The sequence below is a fragment of the Globicephala melas genome, chromosome 20 (assembly GCF_963455315.2).
Source record: "Globicephala melas chromosome 20, mGloMel1.2, whole genome shotgun sequence".
In the NCBI taxonomy this organism is placed as follows: domain Eukaryota; kingdom Metazoa; phylum Chordata; class Mammalia; order Artiodactyla; family Delphinidae; genus Globicephala; species Globicephala melas.
In genome coordinates this window covers 23,202,844-23,225,300 of record NC_083333.1, presented here as the reverse complement: position 1 = coordinate 23,225,300, position 22,457 = coordinate 23,202,844, and the positions used below count along the sequence as shown (strand labels likewise).

The window sequence follows — 22,457 nt, the reverse complement described above, 5'->3', positions numbered from 1 at the left end:
TCGTTCTCCTTCCGTCTTCTCCCAAAGGACAAACATTAATTCGCAGAGACACCGTGGTCTCAGCACTTGAAGAAGCAGCACAATATTTCCCTCAGCACCTGTGGTTTGCAAGGAGCCTTTTACAGTAGTTAGTGCTTCACATCATGATGCAGAGCCATCCTCGCCTGATTTATTCCCCACGGCCCTTTTCAAATTGCACCTGCTTAAACTCCGTGGGTTGTGGGTGCCCAGGTGGGCAAATAGGTTCACTGTTGTCAGTTTATAAAAACCTATCTACAGCTTTGAAGTTACTGGTTAGGTGAACATTAAACTAAAAGTTAATGAAGAATCAATGTTAAGAATGTTTCATTTTAGTTTTCAAACACCCAAACCAGGTGTTTACTTTCTTGAAGAAAACAATAAGTCAATTGATTTTTCTTCTTGAAGATGTTTTGTTTTAATAATTTGAGTAGATGGAAGTTCAAGGTTATTGAAATTTAACATTTTTCACATGATTAGACTGGAGCTTATGAATATAAAAAACATCGGTTTGTTCAGGTGAGTCATAGCATTGATTCATCTGTATACTTCATAACAGAGTTCATGCTTCCTGGTCAGCATTTTCTTCCCTCTGTCCTCTGGCCATCGATTCTGGGGGAATTACCTTGACTCAGTCCATTCTAACTCACCGATTTGGCACTCGCCCCAGCTAGCAAGAATTTTATTTCTATCTGTCTGTTCCATTTCCAAATTCTCTAGTAGCTTTCTCTGAATTGCTTTGTCCTTGTTTCATGAGTATGATATCCCTTGAGGATATTAGTGTTACTACTTTTATAGACAGTAGTGATCAACATGTGTAATTACGTGCCATGTTCCAGGCACCATTTTCAGCTTTATGTGTATTTATTCTTTTGGTCATTCTGACAGGGACAGAGTAGGGAGACAAAGTAGGTAATTAAATAGTTAATCCCACTAGGGGATCATAAATAAAAAAGTATGGGAGACCCTGTAAGTTAACGATCACTCAAGAAAGCAGGTTTGCTTAACAACAGAACCAAGCAGCAGAAGCACGAGACATGCCCCCAAACAATGAAACGATGGTGGCGTGAGACCCACATCCTGCCCAGTGAAGTCGGCAAGTTGATGATCCTTGAGAAGGGGCTTACATGTCTGCATGCGCTAAGAGCAGAGATATCGGGGAAAGGTGACATTATACCAAAACCTGAAATAATTTACAATATCATAGTATGTGTAACGGGACCGCCGTTTTGCTCATTTCCATAGCGCCATGACAATCCCAGTTGGGCCATATGGGGTCAAAAACTCCCCCGCCCACCATGTAGGAGGAGTTAATAGTGGAAGACTTGAAGAATGAAAAAGAAGGTGGTCTTTTCCCCCCTCCCCACTTTTCCTTTGCTTATAAAAATGTAGCCCGCCGAGTTCTCAGGACGGCACTCCCTTGCCTGTGGGCTTGTATCTCTCACAAGCGTCCTGTACTAACAAACTCTTCCTTCCCTCTCACTCTGCCTCTCCCGGAATTCTTTCTGCGCTGAGACAGAAGACGTTCTGGCTGAGGAAAAACGATGAGGAAGAAAAATTAGAGCTCAGGGGCAAAAGGAAAACAGCATGAAAACACCTTTTGCTGCAGAAGGGATTTTGTGCTTTGGAAGAAAGGACAAAACTGAGGCTGAATGGACACTGAAGTGACTCCTTTGATTAGTCATTGTGCGTCATCGTCTGCAGAGACATTTATCTCCCTGTTACTGTTACTTTAAAGCTACTTTAAAAACTACTTCAGTGGTTCTCCGCTTTTTATCGGGCCCTGCGCGCTCACTCCCGTTAGCGTCAGTGGACTGGACACTTGGTAGGCAGGGAGGCACGTGGGTCTTTAACATTTCCCTTTGTTCCTGGCACACTTCACTTTGAAAACTGCTGTTTTCGGAGTTTTCTAACCATGGAGTTAAGAACACATTATACTGTAACACTGGCTGAGTCCTTTGATGTGAGAAATAGAAACTGATCTGTCCAGCTTAAGTGAAACTAAAATATACTGGGTAGATAATAGGGCATTTCACATAGTCCAAGGAAGAAGAATCAGGTTTGGGGCACAGTAGGTATCAAACCTTAGGGGAAAGCTTAGTTCCGAGAATGTATGAACTTTCTTAAATGCTTCTATTAATCTAACTGTTTCCATGAGTCCCAGTCTCTGGGTCTCTTAGTTAAAAATTCCACTCTGCCTGGAGAAAACTTAAATGCTACCGCTCAGAGGTGGCCGTGGTGATGGTAGTCGTGGTGTGTCTGGTGGGATGGCGGGGTGTGTGCACAGGTTCATGGGCTTCAGGCAAGGCTGTTAAAGACTCAACCCTGAGTTCAGGGAGCAGTTCTCAAAGGAAGGAAGGATACTGTGAGTCCATCAGCTGCTTCAGGAGGGGCCTGTTTTCTAAAAATGAGGCATCGAGCTTGCAGCGTTCAATTGGAATGAATAATTCAGTGGCTCCCAGTAAATCGATGTGTTTGGCAGATAGCTTGAGAATGTTCTTGCTGTTAAGTTGGTTAGTGTTTCTGTGTTTCGTAGTAAATCATCCTCGAATGAGTGTGATCCGTCTGCCTTTCTCTACCTTCCACCCTCCCTCCTTCCCTCCTTCCTTTCTTCCTTCCTTTCATCGGCCTAGAGGTGATCACCAGCTCATTGCAGGATCTGATATAACAGGAATGAGGCTGTTGGGAGCATTTATTTTGAGTGTATCCTCCTTTCTTGGCTGCTGCAATGTTGCTCTTTTTAATTTACTCATTTAAGATTTTTACAGTATACCTAATTGTGTAATTACTTTTTTCCCCACCATATAAGGAACACATATTGATGGGAAAATTGAGAAAATAGAAAAAAGCACAGAGGGAATGAAAGTTGTCTAAATCTCATCGTTAAATTTAAGAAAAAGCTCTCTTCTGCACATATAAAAGAGGATGTTTATTTGATCCAAACTTCAATTATGTATATTGCCTTTTGGGGGGTAAGACAAGCTGCCTCTAAAAAGTTGCCTGCTTTTTTTATCCAGGTGGAGACGGTCAGCCAGCTTGGAACAGACTGTTCTTGTGGTAGAGGGGGTCACACCAGTGGCTGCCATCAAATAGGTTTATATAAAACAAGGAACAAATGTCTCTCTGAAGAAGGCTTAGCGGGACTTTTTTGGTGTCTCCTCCAAGCTGCCCTCTCGATACCTTTCTAGGTGACGGGGCCGAGCCAACTGGAGTAGGGACCACGGAGAGTGCACTCGGGAGCCCGGCCAGGCTGGCTTCTGCTTGCATATAACCTCTTTGAAGACCTGCGATGTGGCTCCAGCAGAGGTCCACTCGCAGAAGGGGCCCCAGGGGCCTCCAGAGGGTCAGCTTAGCCTGGAAGAGGGCTACTGGGCCTGTGATGCAGTGATTTAGGTCATACAGCTCAAAAAGTACACTGAGGTGGAATTTGTTTCCGTCACTCCAGAGTGAAACCCTGTACTCATTAAGCACTTTCTCCCCTTCTCCTCTGGCAACTACCAGTCTGCGTTCCATTTCTGTGGATTTATGTATTCTGGAAATGTCACATAAATGGAATCCGATTTGACCTTTTGTGTCTGGCTTCTTCCACGTAACGTAACGTTTTGGAGGTTCATCCACGTTGTAGCGTGTATCAGTACCGCACTCCTCTTTACGGTAAATAGCAAATCATTGCGTGCATACACCACAGTTTGTTTTTCCCTTCGTCTGTTGGTAGACATTTGGGCTGTTTCTGCGTCTTGGCAGTTATGACCCTGCGTGGACGTGCACTTGTTTGAGTCCCCATGGAGTAGTGGGATCACGTAGGAACTCTGTTTAACAGTTATGACCCTGCGTGAACGTGCACTTGTTTGAGTCCCCATGGAGTAGTGGGATCACGTAGGAACTCTGTTTCACTTTTGGAGAGCTGCCAAACTTTTCCTCAGCAGCTAAACCCCTTGGCAGTCCCGCCCGCAGTGTATGAGTACCCAGTTTAGCCACGGAGTTTCTTATGAGAAATTTGCTCTCGTTCAAAGCAGTATTCCTGTAGGTGATGCAGTGGTTATTCTCTGACTGCTTTCAAGATTTTTCACTGTCTTTCATTTTTAGCAGTTTAATCACGATGTGTTTGAATGTGGATTTCCTTCGATTTATCCTGTTTCGGTTTCATCAAGCGTCTTGAAACTCTTAGGTGTTTCATCTCTGGCCAAATCTGGGAAGTTTTCAGCCAGTAATTCTGTAAATACGTTTTGCAGCATTAACACACTTCTCTCTTTCTGGGTCTCTGATCGTTTGAATGTTAGACCGTTTGTTATTGTCTCACAGTTCTCTGAGGTATTGTTAATTGTTAAAACAACAACAACAAAACCTCTTTTCTCTCTTTTGTTCAGATTGAGTAGCTTCTCTTGATCTATCAAGTTGACTGACTGTTTTTCTGTTGTCTCCATTCTGCTTTTGAGCCCATTCTGTGGATCTTGTGTATTTGTTGCTGTGTTTTTCTGTTCTAGAATGACTACTTGGTGCTGCTTGATATCTTGTTTCTTTGCTGACACTTTCATTGTTTTCAGGAATGACTGTTTTCTTGCCACTGTTTGCTGGAGCACTTTTTAAGTAGCTGCCTTAAAGTCTTCGTCAGATAATTTCAAAATCTGTGTCACCTTGGCAGTGGCACCTGTGGGGAGAGTGACATTTTTCACATGCTTCATTACCGGAGTCATTTTGCGTTGTGTGAGACTGCGGGTTTTGTTTTCATCCCGTAGACAGCGTTGATGTCTTCTTTTAGCGTGCTGTCCACCTGGTTAGGTTCAGGTCTTCAGTTTCTGCCCACGTTCTCTGAGCTGTGGTTCTAATTTCGGTTTAGTTTTCAGAAGCCTTTGCAGTGCAGTTTGAATCTGTCCGTGTGTGCCGCCCAGTGACCCATCCGGATCTGGGCGGTGCGTCTGTCTGTGAATTCAGTTCCTCAAGTGTTTGGTGCACGGAGTAGGAGTAGATGCATATTTACCCAGATTGGGTGTGTTAGTCCAGGAGCTAATGAACAACTTCATTGCGTTGCTTCCCTGAACTCCTCTTTTCATTTGCTCTCCCTGCTACTTTTTGATTCCCCGTGGCTTCTCTTTTCCATCTTCCAGCCGCCAAGCTAGGGTTTTCCTGCCCCATTGGGCCACGCACTTCGGCGACTGCATGTGCCGCATTCAGGGCCCTGTGTCTGGAAGGTGACAGAGCAGAAAGCGGCGGGCTTTGTCTCCCGACCCTTGTGGAAGAAGCTCCACTCAGAAGAGAGAGTTTAGCTGGGCTCAGCTTTCATCACTGCAGTCTGACACTGCTGTAAACGGGGTTGCTTGGGGACAAGGGCACAGGAGAATGTAGAAAAGAATAAAAGACTGGGTGTTTCCCCGTTCTCCGTGAGCAGAAGACTTCCGTTTCCTACCGAGCCAGAACTAGAGAGCTTCCTCCGGAGCTTTCTCTGTGTCCCAGTGCCCACTTGCAGTGCGTTCAGTTTAGAGGACACTGGAAGAGAAAAAGTGGAATTCCGGTTCCCCCTTGTTTCACATGCTACTATTTACTTTTCAGGATCTTCACATTGCCGTTCCGTGCATTCTGTCCGGGTAGGAGAGACAGTGTGGAGTATGCTTAACTGTCTAGCCTGAGGCTGAAACATCTGTCTGTCTTTGACGTTAGAAATGGCATATACTTGACTGTGTGGTTCCAATTTCTTTTTTTCCAATCTCCTTTCTTTAGTAAACTAATCCAGAAAACATGGCTACTGCAATTCGGGAAGTTGGAGTTTGGAGACAGACCAGAACACTCCTACTGAAGAATTACCTCGTTAAATGCAGGACTAAAAAAAGTAGCGTTCAGGTAAGTTAAGTGACCATTATGTCTTATTGCAGTTTATTTTGCATTAGTATGTTCCATCTTTAAAAGATGATTTGTTTTGCTGGATACATTTTTATTATAATTTTATATTCTTAGGTCCCTTTAATTTGCTTGTAAAAACTTGTTGTGTTGGCCTCAGAAAAGTACCTAAATTATCCCATGTTTTCTGAATGTCAAAAATTTTAATAATGATGTCTAAATTTAGCTAATTTCTAATATCAGTGCTTGATTTTGAACCTTGAGGCATGCATTTCCCGTTTCATGGAATGAAACATAGATTCTGCAGATAACTTCATGGAACATTATTCCATAGTTTATTCCTTATCGCCGGCCATCTTTTGGGCTCTGGATTGAATTGCCCATAATTACTAAAATGCCACATATTTGCTCCCACAAGCATACATTACTTTATTATTTATTTATTTAGCATACATTACTTTAAAAGGTGAAAGAAAGTAAGAACTCTGGCTAACCAGTTACTAGTGATTTTAAAGGATGGAATGGTATTGTTGATCTCTTGAAGCCAGCAGAACAATTAAACAGCAAGATGAAACAATAATGAGCTCACCCCTGTTAAAGTTGACTACCGAATATAATTGAGTATAGTTTTAGTAGTAGAAACTTAGCTGTAATTAAAGCATGAGTTTTAATTCAGACTTGAATAAAGACATTTTTATGGTGATCCGTATTACAGATGTTTGGTAAGTTACTTTGAATAAAGTCATGTATGAGTAAATTTATTATTATAGTTTATATTAGTAATCTAAGATGTTTAAATGTTAGCTTTTATGTCATTTAAATGTATTATGGTGACATGAATTTTAAAATATTTTAGTAAAATTGAATGTAAAGGAAAAATTCATATGCTGTTGGGTTAGGTTCAGCACAGTATTTCTTTTAGGATGGAATTGCTTTTATTTTTTGTACTTAAGAGAGGAGACCCAAGTTCCTCATGTTTTTTGTTAGTATTAGTTATATTCATAGAAATCTTGATGATCTTTGCTGCCATTGTTATACTTTGTAATCATTTTGTTTGTTTCCTTTGTTATAGGAAATTCTTTTTCCACTATTTTTTTTATTTTGGTTAGTATTAATAAGCATGATGCATCCGAATAAGATCTATGAAGAAGTGCCTGACATGGAACTTAACCCCATGGACAAATCTGTCCTCTCTAACCTAGTTCTTGGATTTACACCAGTGACTAATATTACAAGAGACATCATGCACAAGGTTTCTACCGATCACCTTCCTAACGGTATTGTGAGTTTACATGTGTATTCTGTCTCTTGCAGAAAGCCTCTTCAGTGTTTTGCCATTTGCTTTATTGAGTAAATACCATTCTTAACATTTAGATATATGTCCTTTCACCAAAACATAGTTTTATAGAAATACTAACATCATGTAATTCTGCTGCCTTATGATTCTTGTGAAACTTTAATTTGTAGTCTTGGTAATAGGAAGCATATGTTATTATGCTATGTTAAATTATGTTATGCTATGTTAAATTATGTTATGCTATGTTAAATTATGCTATAATTTAAATATTATGTTTTAATATTTTATATTTAATTCATAGACCATTTATAAAATAGCATATTTGTATAGTATAAAAGATTTGAAGGAATATTTCATTTTGATTCTGACTCACGTAACTACTAAGAAACTAGGAATACATAAAGACAGTAATGCTGATGCCAGGATGATTGATTTAATGAAATGCTGAATTGTAGAAAATAAGAAAATAACCTGTTATCTTCCATCATATAGGATTGTTAGTTGTAATTGACTTTAGTGTGTGTCACGCATTATTGGATAATGTGGCACTAAACAGAAGATGTTGATACAACCACGAGGCAAATAGCTTTCTCCCCAGTGGTTTCTTTCTGGTGTATTACTGTTTAATATTTTCATCTTACTAGTATAGAATACATTTGTTGGTTTATCATATTAAGCATAAGCAGCATGATAGCCATAAGAATTTAGCATGTCAGCTAAGAAGAACTCATCAGAAATGTTGAGAATGAAATTCGTTGGTAATTCTGAGTAGGACAAAAGTATATATGCTAAAGAAATCCAAGTCAGTGTGTATTAACTTAGATGCCAGAATAGTAGAAATGTATGTAGATTTTTTTTTTTTAAGTTCTGTCTTTTTAATGGCAGAACTCTGAACGTGAGACTGTACATACATACATGGTAACTTAACTGGTAGGATGTTGAATTAACACCCTCTTTCTTCAGATCAATCCTGGAGCTCCATGTACACCTTCAAGGTCTGGAAAATCATGAGAATTAACATTTAAGTAATACTTTATAATTTACAAAGCATTTTCATGTCTGTAACTACATTCGATATTAACAACCCCTTGTGATCAGCTAGGTATCGTGGGTGAGGATACTAAAGTTCAGGGAACTAAATTGCTTACCTGTTCTCACACAGCTAATAAGTAGTAAAGTTAAGTACTGATCCTACGTGTTTTTTCCCATTTCATGACATGTTCTGAGCCTCCTGTAGTGAAGACTGCTTGATTGTAAATAAGACTTCAAGAAAATGTTGAAAAATTAAGATTATGGTATGAAAAGAGCTTAATGATGATTACAGTATTTTTTCATGTATCTTCTAGGAAAGGAACAAGCAGTATTGGGTTTAAATGGCAATTTTTATTCAAAGACGAGTGTGTCATAGTTACTAACATACACATTTAGTTTCTGAGGAAGGATTACGGAATTTTCTTCGTAAGAAGGAATATTTGAAAATCAAATATCCACTCATTTATCAAGGAGTCGTTTGTATGGTTTTACTTTGACGTAGATAAGTGGACTACATATATTGCATATAAAGCATATGATCTATTTTATTACGTTAATAACTTATGTGTTACATGACACATACATAATTTATGTCATCAAATGACAGCTAAGAAATAGTGTCTGTAAAATTGCACTATTTTAATATTCATTTTTTAGTTTCTTTTTAGAAGAGCTGTATTCATTTTCTAAGAAGTTAGAGCATCAGACAAGTGCTTATGAAATATTACATTCATCAAATATAATGTTAAACTTGGTGTATTGTATTACAATAAACTATTCAAATTTGTGAGCTAACTAAATTGTTATAATATCTTATAGTCATAATTACCGAAGAATATACAAGTGAAAAAGAATTGCTAGCATCCAGTCTTTCTAAGCCCAGCAACTTTGTAGGTGTGGTTTTCAAAGACTTCATGTCCTATGAACTCCGTTTTTTTCCTGATATGATTCCAGTGTCTTCTGTTTATATGGATTCAAGAGGTAAATGGCCCTAAAAAATCAATGAAAATGAATTAAATTCCCATTTTTGCTGCTCCTATAGTTCATATGCAAAATTTGATGGTGTCCACCATTGGCAATTTAAATAATAGTTATTCAGGTAAGAAGACTGTCAACTGTAGCATGAAAATATATGTGTATTTATCTGTCTACATCTATATACATAATATGAAGTATAATTTATGTAACATCCACCTTAATTTTAATACATTTATATTGTTTACAGTAACAAAACAGAATTTTATCTTGAATTGTATGACATTCTAAGTCTGTTCTTTTCTCCATGTAATTGTTTTCATATGTGGTATGGCGCGTACCTTTAAAATCTCAGGGTCTTCCACCAATAAACCTTATTAGTTTTATGTTGGAAACATGGAAAACAGCCTTCAATGCCTAAACCTCTGAAAAGATAATTATCAACCACAAACATTTCTTGACTAATATTAAAGTCACTGTTAAGTACTGTGTTTGTGACTTGATTCCGCAAAGCCCTTACAGAATTTTTCTTTTTTTCTGTGCTGTTCACCTGAACTTGCCATTGCGTCTGGAAGATCTTTAAAGCTGATAAGTCATTGTAGAATGGCTTGCCTTAAAACAGAAAACTGATTTATTTTAAATAACTGTGTTTACCATTAATTTCTTTCTTTCCATTTGTATTCATTTACGATTCAGTATCCTAACACATGTAACTCTTCAATTTCAAAACTTTGAAGTAAACAATAAGGAACGTGATAGATTTTGTTTGCCTTTGGAGGGCCATTGCTTATTTTCTTTGGTCCTGTAGAGATTGATTAATTATATTACTTTGGTAACCCCATGTGTGCTGCCTTTAAAGAAAACACTTGTATATTGCAGAATCTTACGTCTCACCTTTTTTTCTCCGTAGCTGGCTGTTCAAAATCATGTGAGGCTGTTCAGTACTGGTCCTCAGGGTTCACAGTTTTACAGGCCTCGATAGATACTGCCATTATACAGGTAAATATGAAAAAGGAAGAAAATAGAGTCAAACTGTGTTTTACCAATCATCCCCGAAGTCTTTACCACAGGATTTCATTTGACTGCTGTCAAATGTACAAAATACATAACTTAATACAACTCCTTTATGGAAAGAGATAAGGGAGAAGTCATACTCTCTGACTTAATTTTTTTGAAACCCACCTTATTTGATGGTTTCTAAGCATGTGATTCAGCATTCTGTATACCAGTATTATCATATCTGTGTTGACTGTAGATAATATTTATGAAAGGTCTACATTTGCAGACCTTTTCCCTTGAATAAGAATGACTTAGTTTAAAGAAGGTGAGTATCTTTATCTTAATCACAGTGGTAGATTTTATTTCTTATTTAACAAACATTTATCACTTGTTTGCCAAACATTATTTCTAAAAAGTTATGTACTAAGATCAACCCATTTAATCTTTAACACCCCTATGTTAAAGGGTGCTGTTATTGTCTGCATTTTATATGTGCACCTGAAGCACAGGAAGGTTATAAGTGACTTTCCAAAACTCAGTTAATTAGTGGCAAAACTAATTCAGACTATCGCTTTTGGGCTCCCAGTTCTATATTTTAATACTGTACTGCCACTAAGATTGTGTATAAATGTTGTTGCATTTACGTTCTAAAGACATGCTTAGGCCTGATCCAGTGTTTCACATTTTAGCAGAAATGAACAGGAGACCTTGAACAGGAGACCTGTCTCTGTTAGTTGTTAGACTGCTATGTAGTAAAATGACTACAAAAATAATGCTTTACTTGACTGCGTTGTTAGAACCATATGAGATGATGTATATAGAATTATCTTATAAACTCTCACAACGTGGTATAAAGGTACTGTAGATACAGTATTCAGTAACACAGAAGATTAAGGTAATGGCAGTGAGATATAGGGCATATCACACTGACGGTGTTAAAAGTACTTATTTGTGTTTTGGCTAAAGACCTTAGCTGTCCACAACCCAGACCATACTAGATGAACAGGTGGAGCAGATCTCATTTTAGCCATTCATTTGAATGTTAAGTAGAAGTGTATCAGATAGCATAACTAGTTTTATTGTTCTGTCTATATGCGTGCTGCATATATAGATTTTAAAACACTAGAAGGACTTACTATCTAAAAGAACATTTTAAAAAGAGTCATTCTTTCATCGTACTAGTGATCATTCCTTAATTCCTCAGTTTTATAAATGCATGTTTTTATTAAGATGCATATAATTGTCAGCTAAAGATGATAATGTGCAGTTTTATTTTCTTTGACAAATTATTTAATAAAAATTTATATACTTCCGAACTTCAGACTTTAAACTTTATGACATGCCTCCAGAATGAGTAAAAGCAGTTTTCTATAGGTATCATGATGCAGGGGTCAATCACTTTATTTCTGGTGTGTAGCTTTTTGAGGATGGTGTTTGTACGAGGTTATTGATTAAATTTGGGGGTATAACTGTCACATTATTTTAGGGGCTACTATCAGAACTAAATTAATTGTATTTACATTTTCTAATTACAGCTGAAGACCAATGTTTCTTTTTGGAAGAAGCTGGAGCCAACTAAGGCTGTCCTTATGGGAGAAACTGCTGTTGTGGAAATAGATACCTTTCCCCGAGGAGTAATTTTAATATACCTAGTTATAGCATTTTCACCTTTCGGATACTTTTTGGCAATTCATATCGTAGCAGAAAAAGAGAAGAAGTTAAAAGAGTTTTTAAAGATAATGGGACTGCATGACACTGCCTTTTGGTATGTTATTAAAACTTTGTTATTCAGTGTGATTAATAATCGTATAAGTATACAAATCTTCAGAATTGTAATTTTGTTGTTCACCTGACTCGATGAGGTGCTGATGCTGTTTTCTCACAGTTATTGCCTTTGTCTTGGAGTTTTTTGAGACCAGTCAAAATGCTTCAGCAATTGATTGGCTTGTTTTAACATAAGGGAGGTGAGCTTTGGAAAGCTCATGTGGATATTATATATTTAAATTTTATTTCATATTTTGTTTGAGTTGATGAGGCGTGCTCCATGTATTTCAGTGTATATTTCAGTGTATAGGAAATAGGAGACTTGGGGAAGTTAGAAATGAATTGCCTGTTACAGTCCTCCTCAGGTATCATAGCATATACATGTTATTAAAATGTAATCAAAATGACAGAAGTTTGTGTATGTAGTATATGGGCTTTCTTTCCCCTGGAGAAAGTTATTTTTGTGAACTTTTTAAGATTATAATATGCAAGTAATTTCTAGAGAAACAAATGAAAAAAGTTCACAAATGAGCACATTAGCATTTTTATACAATGATAATTTTATAGAGGCATGCATTTTTATAAATAATTCTAGGTGTATTTTTCGTACTTTTTCCACTATGTAATAACAACATTATTTTGACCTCTTTTTTGGGGGGGAAGTTAATACTGTTGCATGTGAGTTATTATTGTAGACCATTTTATTCCATTTAGCTCAATGCAACAGTTAATTAAAACACTTTATGTAATGGGGTCGTTCTGCATGACATAGCATCTTTGCGCAGTTTTTTTCTCCTGTCGTTTTACTAGTGATTGGTTTTTGAGATGCGTTGGTTATTAAAGTATTCTGTGAGGAAACAGTAGCTGGAAGAATGTAGGCAAATCAGTTTCTCAGTGCCTCAGTTTTGCCTCTGTAAAATAATGGTTTTAGTTTTGGTAGTTCAGGTATCTTTTAGCCCTATTTTGGTGATTTTATGATAGCATACATTAAATTATCTGCTAACTTGAAAAATGAAAATAAAATGAAACTAAATACTGTGGTGATTTCACTGAGCTCTGATTTTGAGGAGAAATGTTGAGTCCTGTAGTGAATCCATTGTTGATCTTCCTGATCTCACATTGTGTTCCTGTAGTAATTATGTTGTCGATTAGCAAGGTAACCTCTACTGTCTAAAGTACCAAAAGCCATCAGTTTGTTGCATGTACCATAAAGAAAATTGTCAGTCATTAAACTCTTTCGTATTTTAAGAAAATCAGAAGTATTGTGCATTGTTGAACTTTTGAGGGTTTTAGATTTAAATTAATCATGAATTGCTATAAATCTGTACAGTTTTTTTTTGGACTCTTGGAAAGATAGTCACCATTTTATCTCTGTGTCAGATGATACTTTTACTGACAACTTAACCAATGCTGCTGTATTTTTAATTACATAGGAGAGCTTTAATTTTCAATAGATGAGCATACAAAGAAATGAAGAGATTGGCTTAATTTTAAGAATAAAATGGCTAAATTAAAGCTGAAGTTTTATTTAAAATGTTTCTGTTTTTTTTTTTTAATTGTTAAAGCCTATATCTTTAGCCATAAATGTATCTGTGTTCCCATTGCAGGCTCTCCTGGGTCCTTCTGTATACAAGTTTGATTTTTCTCATGTCCCTTCTCATGGCAGTCATTGCAACAGCTTCTTCTTTATTTCCTCAAAGTAGCTGCTTTGTGATATTTCTTCTTTTTTTCCTGTATGGCTTATCATCTGTAAGTACTTTCATTTGAAATGGGAATAAAGAACTGTCAAAATATTTGATTAATAAAGTCTTACTGTTTGGTTTACTTACAGTCGATTTCCCATGAAAGACAAGATTGTTACTAGGCTACTGATACATGAGTTGTATCATTGTGCCTCCATATTTTTAGAAAAGTTACAGAATATTCTCAAGTTTCAATTTAACTTGTTTTCATATGATGTATTCCACATACAGTTCCTCTGTGTCTGTCTTTCACTATCTTCATTTAATTGTGCTTATTATACACCATTAAGATTGTCTGGTACTAGACATTTTATTCCTTTGTTTTTATGAGATCCTGACTGTTTCAAGTTAATTTATGTTACAGGATGATGTCGTGTAAAGATATATCTTTGTAAATGTAGCTCTTTGACAGTGTTGATTTCCATTGGGTAGTTTGGTTAAATGTGGGATGTTCATGACAAGCTTTTGTTTTAAGTGGTCCCGGTTTCCATCCTGATTGGCTTATGTGCCCATGCTGTATCCGTTGTTAAATATTTTGACTATCACCCCTGCTCTTTTTTTTTTAACATTTATTTATTTATTTATTTTTGGCTGCGTTGGGTCTTTGTTGCTGCACACGGGCTTTCTCTAGTTGTGGTGAGCGGGGGCTACTCTTCGTTGCGGTGCGTGGGCTTCTCATTGCGGTGGCTTCTCTTGTTGCGGAGCACGGGCCCTAGGTGCGCGGGCCTCAGTAGCTGTGGTGTGTGGGCTCTGGAGCGTAGGCTCAGTAGTTGTGGCACATGGGCTTAGCTGCTCCGCGGCATGTGGGATCTTCCCGGACCAGGGCTCGACCCCGTGTCCCTTGCATTGGCAGGGGGACTCCTAACCATTGCGCCACCAGGGAAGTCCCATTCCTGCTGTTTAACATGATAATTTACAAATAACTGATATGCTCCTCTATATAATTGTCTGGTTTTTAACTGGCTCTGTTTCTTGTCAACACGTGAAGTTGAAAAGATGGGCTCTGTGTAAAAGCTTGTTGACATACTGTTTTGTTCATATTTGTCCGTATCTAACTGCAGAAACACACGGTGGTTTATGGTTTCTACAGTGCTGAGATGATCACGTTTGCCTATTACATAGATATACTGCAGTTTTTAATATTTGTCGGTTTAAATTTTTAATGTAGAGCACTATTTGTATGAAAATTAAATATCTCACCATGGCCTTTAGAAATTAATTGTATTTTAATGAATGTATTTTCTAATGAAAATAACTTGTTCTTTCACAAGGAAAATTTAATTTTGTTTTCATACCAGTGTATATGAACAATGCTTTAACCTTAATATTTATATCTTACAGGTATTTTTTGCTTTAATGCTGACGCCTCTTTTTAAAAAATCAAAACATGTGGGAATAGTTGAATTTTTAGTCACTGTGGCTCTTGGATTTGTTGGCCTTTTGATAGTCCTCGTGGAAAGTTTTCCCAAATCTTTAGTGTGGCTTCTAAGTCCCTTCTGTCAGTGTACTTTTTTGATTGGTATTGCACAGGTAGGTAATATACATATCTTGCTTTCACTAAATATTTTCTTTTCTCTCCACTTCCATGCAGCGTATTATACTACCATGCATACTGCCCTTAGTTTGCAAAAAAAATTATTTAAAATTTTCAACATGAAAAAGGAATGATATTTGAATACTGGAGTACATTTTATATTGGTTTCATTTATATTTTCTCCATTTTTAAAGTTTTTTATTTATATGACCTGTTTATGAATAAGTTCTCCACTTCTCACTTTAGTGTATCTCAATAATCTGTTTCACTGCAGTAGCTCAGTTTGTTAGAAGTCACGGGTTTATGAGTCAGGCAATCTAGATGGCTCTGCGGCCTGGATTTATTGCTCCCTGTTGTAAATTTATCTCAGTGTGCACCTGGGAGAGAACTGTGTGTGAAGCAGAACAAATTTTTCCTGACTGTAGTAGTGAAAGTAGTACCTTGTGGATTTTATAGGTCCAACGTTCATGAGATTATCTCTACCTAAATAGTATTTAGATTTATAAATTTGATTTTTATTTGTCTTTACAGGGTACTCAGGTTCTAAGGGGAAAATTCTTATAAGAAACTGCTTTATGTATTAGAACACAAATTTGGTTAATGTGTAAAGAAAAAATGTAATTACTTAATACATGAGATTATTCATGTTGGCTGGATAGACTTCTTATTTGTGAGACTTTGCTTGTTTATGAATATTGAGTTAAACGAATTTTAATTATTTGAGACCTAAGAGCTGTTATTACATGTTTTGAGAGTCCACTGAGTCCCCTTAGGAAGGGAGAATTATAGATTCATAGGTTTTTGTTGAGTGGGAGGGACTTTGAATGTCATTTAATTCACCTTCATTTCACAGATGAGGAGACTGAAGTCCAGAACAGCATAATTAAAGTTTATTTACTTAATGGCAGGGCTGAGACCTAAACGAGGCCTCAGTCTCTATTGCTTTCCTTCTGCTCTATCACCTGTATCTACTATGAATAATTTAATAGCTGTGTTAATTAATTATAGTACCTTCTCCCTTTTCAGTGTTGAAAGGTGCTGACCATAAGTTTATCCTCTAATACTTAATTTGTCTGACTTCTCTGTGGACCATAACCCTTTTGTTTGCATTAGTTTTTATTTCATTTGATAATCATAGCATTGGAATTATTGCACATGCCCCAAGGATAGATGTATACTGGTTTTAGAAGCACAGCATTGAAAACATGGTTGAAAGGGGTTGCTGTAGTAAGCTCACGGTTTGGTCAAGTTTATTGTTTTCTTTATAAACTCATGTTACCAGTTTGGTGGAGACTGTTTAATCTGTTCAGAGGCCCAGTTTACTGACTCTGGATATTATGAGAAGCTCTAAATAGTGTTAGCTATTTTATAAAATGATAAAATATGTTACCATTTTTATATAATAAAGTTGGTGTTTCTGTTTTTCAGGTCATGCATTTAGAAGATTTTAATGAAGGTGCTCTATTTTCTAATTTGACTGAAGGGCCGTATCCTCTGATTATTACTATTATCATGCTGGCCTTTAACAGCATATTCTATGTCCTTCTGGCTGTCTATCTTGATCAAGTCATTCCAGGTATGCAGGTAGTTATTGGATTTTACGGTAAAGATATTTAGGTTTCTTTGCCCACATAAGGTTAACTTAATTAAAAAATTTTTCTTCTAAGTCGTATGCACTGTTCCAGCTTTTAATTTAATTTTAAATAAGTATATTTCGTACCTTATTCATTAACTGCTAGTGAATGTATAAGGAGATTGTGGGTAAAAAGAGATCAGTTTGTTCTGAAAACCTTCAGTCCCTAATTGAACTCCTTAACTCAGTCCTTCCCCACGTCCATCGTTTTGGCTACAGTGTTTTGTTATTTCACCCGATAAGCTCCGACACCACGAGCAACCTGGTGACCCCTCCCATTCCCCACATCCCTCATCCTGCACCGATAGCAGACTTGTGCGGATTCAAAACATTACCAAATAACCAACACCCCCTTTCCTTTTCCCCCTGAGTTCCTCATTCATTTTGTCTGTGTGCCAGACCTGCAGTCCTATATGGAAAGACAGGTGTGGCTTTTAAAACTTGAGTTACTTTGAATCAAATAAGCTAACAGTTCCTTCTTGGTAGCGCAGGCCACAGGCCAGGTGCTCGGTAGCCGCGCTTGGCTGTTAGTCACCACACTGCAGAGCTCAGATGAGGACGTTTCTGTAGTTGCAGGAAGGCATGGTGGGCTCTGCTAGTCTAGACCGCCGTGGCAGCTCCCATCTAACTGCCTACCTCACGTCTGTCTAAGAACCTCACCGTTCCCTCCAGTCAAGCTAACCTCCTGCTCAGACACCTTGCAGGGTGGGCACAGCCTGGAGAAGCAAGTAGAAACTTGTTATGTGTTAATTTCCTCCGCGCTGCTTCTATGTATTTAGTCCCTTCTTAGCCCCTGTGCCCCTCTGTTGTATTTTACATCCATCCACACGGTCCTGTTTATCTATTTAAACACATCTGCAGTGTATCCGTTACATTATTTTTAGCTACCCATAACAGAGAACCTCTTTAGTTGTCTTAAACAAGAAGGAAATCAAGCGTTTTATTTAAAGTCCAAAGATAGGATGGACCCCAGGTCAGTTGGACTTGCTCAGCTGTGTCATCAGGGACCCACTTTCTCCGAGTTCTTGCCTCTTGGTCTCAATCTGGCAGGTTTGCTCTCCTCCTGGCTGTATGGGGTTGTGCTTCTTTGTTCCCGTCCAGAGGGAGAGGGAGAGGTTGCCTTTCCCCCAGTAAACCCTTCGCTTCTGTCTGGTTGGCACCTGCTTATGGCTGCAGTGGTAGCAACCACCAGAGCCTGCCAGGGGCTCATTAGGTCCACTGGCATCTCTCTGTAGTTGGGATCAGAGCCCTTTGAAACATGCGCTCATCTAGAGGAGGGGTGGACGTTAGAAAGGACGGGAAGGGTCGCTTCCTTGGGGAGAAACGGAGAAAATACGTACATGCTGTGTGGGCAGTCAGAGCTAAGTCTCCTGTGTCGGTCCTGGTGGCTGTGTTTTTCTCCTAGTTCTAAAAAGTCTTCTTTATGAACAATATCAACTTTTCTGAATACTGTCTGTTTTCAAACGCTAAGCTGATACTCATTCAAGCCTTCAGGCTATCCAGATGTAAACTTTTCCTCTTCTGAACTCTTATTAGCACTGTGCGTGGCACGCCTCATGCTGTACGTTGTGTTTTAGCCGTTTAGTATGTACATGTAGCCATAACGATGTAAGTTTCTGTAGGGCAGAAAATGTACTTTGCTTACATTTACGTTCCCTAGACTCTCAGCAACTCTGAAACTATTTCTGGACAAGAGTTATTTGTCAGTAAAACTTTTATTTTTCACACACTATCTATTTAGTATTTTATGTCTAAACTTTAGATCTAGGTTGTCTTAGGTTTCACAGACTGCCTTTATGATTTAATAACTAGTCTTCAGAAATAATTTGTTAGGATAACTCAGGTTTGTTTTTTTTTTCCAGGAGAATTTGGTTTACGGAGATCATCGTTTTTTTTTTTGAAGCCATCATATTGGTCAAAGAGCAGAAGAAATTATAAGGAGTTATCGGAGGGCAATGTTAGTGGGAGTATTAGTTTTAGTGAAACTGTTGAGCCTGTTTCTTCAGAATTTATAGGAAAAGAAGCCATAAGGTATGATTTAATCTTTGGCAGTTTAGGTCTAAGAACTGCTCATGGAACATGCCACATTTAAATCCTATCTTTTACATAATGCATGTAAGTATGGTATCTTTGAAGATTTGGTGCACATTCCATGCTTTTTTAAAAACCAGTATTAAGGGCTAATTCTCTTTCAAGTTTTTATTTTCTTTGCGGCCATTTAGAATAAGGTTGCTGCTAGGTTTGAAATTTTATGTTTGAATAGAAATTTTTAAAAGTAATAAAACCTAGTATTTATAAAATTAAGCTATTTTAAAGTTTCCTCATTATGTAGATTAAAACAGAATAAACATTAACTTTCTATTTTTATTCAGGCTACATTGTCTGAGATATACACCACACTAAATCGTGCTCTGTTGATTTCATAGACCCTTAGAAATTGTGACATAATTAACTTGTCACATCAACTTAATTTCTGAGAATGAAGGAAATTCATTACTGTTCCTTCTAGTTCAGTCAAAACCAAATTAAAAAAATAATGAGACCGAGAAAAGAAATAAAAGTGCAAGAAAAATTGGAGTATAATTTGTGTTTTTTAAATTTAAGAAAAATGTCTAAAAGCAAGGGAGAGTTAGATATTTAAGATGCAGTCAGTGGGCTGGCGGTCTGCCTTCTTAAGAGTGAAATTTAAACTGGTGAACAAGACTGTTCATTCCTTCAAAAATTATGTAAAACATTCAAAGTGGAAGGAGAGAATCACTTCACATTTATAGACAAGTGCTGATGTGAAATAGCACTCGGTTTTTAATCTCCCTTAACTGATAAACAAGTATTGATTAATTACAAACAGAAAAGAATCCAATGTGAAATAAGAAATCTATAAATTGCTTGAGTCAAATGTTTCAGTTTCTTTTTAGAAGTTGGCTTATCATGAAAACTGAATGAATAACACTTAAAATGGAGAGGAATACTATACTTTTCTCTTGTAGGTTCTTTAAAATACTTTTATTATTATTGTCAGATTTCCTTGGTTTATTGTTTTAGTAGGAAGATACTTTATTATTATTCCCGTTAAATATGACAGCTTTGATTAAAAATATTATACATGGAAACACGTACTTATAGATTGCTTTAAATCCTTATAAAGTAGAAAATGGTGTTTTTCAGAATCAGTGGTATTCAGAAGACATACAGAAAGAAAGGTGAAAATGTGGAGGCTTTGAGAAGTAAGTAGCTTTCCTAGTGTTCAGTCCATAGCATTAAAGTACAAGTGGAAAAACAACGTACGTAGCTTGTGGGAAATTTAAATTCTTTACCACAATTTTCTCTCTTTCCTTTAGGGATACTTCCATTTATTTATGTGACTAACGGTCATAATAAAACTTAGCATCAAAGTAGTAAAAGAAAAAAGTAATATCTATCGAGATGAAAAATAGTCAACTCCTTGAACAAATCTGTGTCCTTTTTCATTTTATTATTAGCATGTGTATACATGTTAGTTCCTTTTTTTTTTTTTCCTTTTGTCCTAACACAGGGTTTCTCAGCCTTGGCACTATTGACGTTTTGGGTCTGATAGTTCTTTGTCACGGGGAGCTGTCCTGACAGTTGTGGCGTGTTTAGCAATGTGTCCGTCAGGGTTCTTCAGAATCGTTAGAATCTATATACACACATATACACAGAGAGTGAGAGCACTGTGGGGAGGGGCGGGCGGGAAGCGGGGAAGACGATTTTTGAGGAATTGGTTCACAGGACTGGGGCTTGACAAGTCTGAAATCTGTAGGGCGGGGCTGGCGGGCTGGGCACTCAGGCAGGAGTTGAAGCTGCGTCTGGCCTGCAGGTCTTGGGATGCTGTCAGCGTGAGATCACCTTCATCAGATCAGGGGTTACAGTTATTTGAAGCTGGGTTTTCAGCCCCCTTTCTGCTGTCTCCTTTCAGACACTGACACATCCATCTGGTGATATTCATTCTACTTTACTCCTGTTTAAATTGAACTTTTAAAGCATTTACTTAGCCTTTTCCAAGCTATTGGTTAATTTCTGGTTTTTTGCCAGTAGATTTAACATGCCTCTGAGTACCCTTGGGAACAAATTTTTGTTTGTCCTTTTGTTTTAATTCCCTTGGAAGTTCCCCAAAGCGGGTACACAGAAATCCCCCCCCGCCATGTTTTGTGCCCCCTCTAAATCGGTTAGTGTAATAAAAAAAGAAAAAGCTTATTTTGTATCATTTTTCTTATTGTTCATACCATTGACTATAACAAAGAATTATTATTGTGTTATAATATTAAATATTATGTTATTAAATATGCCGGTAACTTTAAATCTGTCTTTAAATTTATTGACTTCTTTCAAGGTTGCTCAAGTATTGTGTATTGTCTTACATGGCTCAACAGAAATAAGAATCACATTTGAGACTTCTCCTTTTTCCCTGAACTAGATTTATCCTTTGACATATATGAGGGTCAGATTACTGCGTTACTTGGCCACAGTGGAACAGGAAAGAGTACATTGATGAATATTCTTTGTGGACTGTGCCCACCTTCGGATGGTGAGTTTTTTGACTTAAAGAGAAAAATCCCTTACTTTGTTTTATTAGGGTTATTAGCTAAGGTACCATGGTAATTATTTATCCTTGTGATATGTACCGATTGATTTTTGTCACTGATTTGGGATCAACTTCTGTGTCTGTAAAGATATTTTTCTTTTTTTTTGATTACACACATCTGTTTTCTCTTCAATGGAAAATAAAAGTGACTCAGTCATATTTAATAAGGAGGATCTACTTTTGTGCCTGTTTTAGCAGATATTTTACTTGTGTTTTTGTTTACTGTTCATTTTCAAGGAAGGATAAATCAGTAATTAATTGGAAATTAAATGAGGCCCATAGACATTTTGGTTGAGAAAATAAAGACTTCTAAGTATCCAACAGTAGTTCAAAAGGAAAGAATGACGAGTGTCAGTACAATCTCCTAAAATAGATTTGTAAGAGCAATGCCTCAAACGTATAATTGTTACATGTGACTGCCCTGTAGGTGAGAATTCAGTACAGCAGCTCCATTTTTCCACAGTAACCAAATAGAGTGGCAGAACAATAAATATTTTAATTTAAGAAAGGGCCAAACTTCCGTGTACTGATTCTGCATCTTTTTTTTTTTTTTTTTTTTTTTTTGCGGTACGCGGGCCTCTCACTGCTATGGCCTTTCCCGTCGCGGAGCACAGGCTCCGGACGCGCAGGCTCAGCGGCCATGGCTCACGGGCCCAGCCGCTCTGCGGCACGTGGGATCTTCCCGGACCGGGGCACGAACCCGTGTCTCCTGCATCGGCAGGCAGACTCTCAACCACTGCGCCACCAGGGAAGCCCTGATTCTGCATCTTTTTAGATGTAGTTTCACTTCTAAAATTAGTTTGATTTTGTTGCTTATCTCTGTGTCGCTCTTTGAGGGTAATTATAATACCTTTCATCATGTAAGGATTTATTATTTCTGTTACAATTCTCCATACATTAGCACGCTGGTTTAATAGTTCTTCAGTAAAGGGGGCTATATTAGTGTTCAGTTAATAGAAGAAAAAAGCTTGGATTTAGATTGAGTGATTTTCTCAAGGCCACACAGCTGGTTAGGGGTAAATTTTAAGTTC

The 22,457-nt window shown here is 37.4% G+C and overlaps 1 protein-coding gene across 3 annotated transcripts in view; it reads left to right on the top strand.

Annotated features, from left to right (window-relative positions):
* ABCA5 (ATP binding cassette subfamily A member 5) overlaps window positions 1-22,457 on the top strand; it is a 66,060-nt gene that overhangs the window by 5,673 nt on the left and 37,930 nt on the right. For all 3 annotated transcript variants that reach the window (XM_060290316.2, XM_030838052.2, XM_030838053.2), the window contains exons 2-12: window positions 5,734-5,853; window positions 6,923-7,127; window positions 8,999-9,160; window positions 10,065-10,153; window positions 11,689-11,918; window positions 13,525-13,666; window positions 15,001-15,189; window positions 16,622-16,769; window positions 18,689-18,857; window positions 19,992-20,050; window positions 21,259-21,369. In XM_060290316.2, coding sequence (XP_060146299.1) covers window positions 5,752-5,853; window positions 6,923-7,127; window positions 8,999-9,160; window positions 10,065-10,153; window positions 11,689-11,918; window positions 13,525-13,666; window positions 15,001-15,189; window positions 16,622-16,769; window positions 18,689-18,857; window positions 19,992-20,050; window positions 21,259-21,369 — 1,606 coding nt within the window. In that variant the 5' untranslated portion in view covers window positions 5,734-5,751. The remainder of the gene's footprint in view (window positions 1-5,733; window positions 5,854-6,922; window positions 7,128-8,998; window positions 9,161-10,064; window positions 10,154-11,688; window positions 11,919-13,524; window positions 13,667-15,000; window positions 15,190-16,621; window positions 16,770-18,688; window positions 18,858-19,991; window positions 20,051-21,258; window positions 21,370-22,457) is intronic.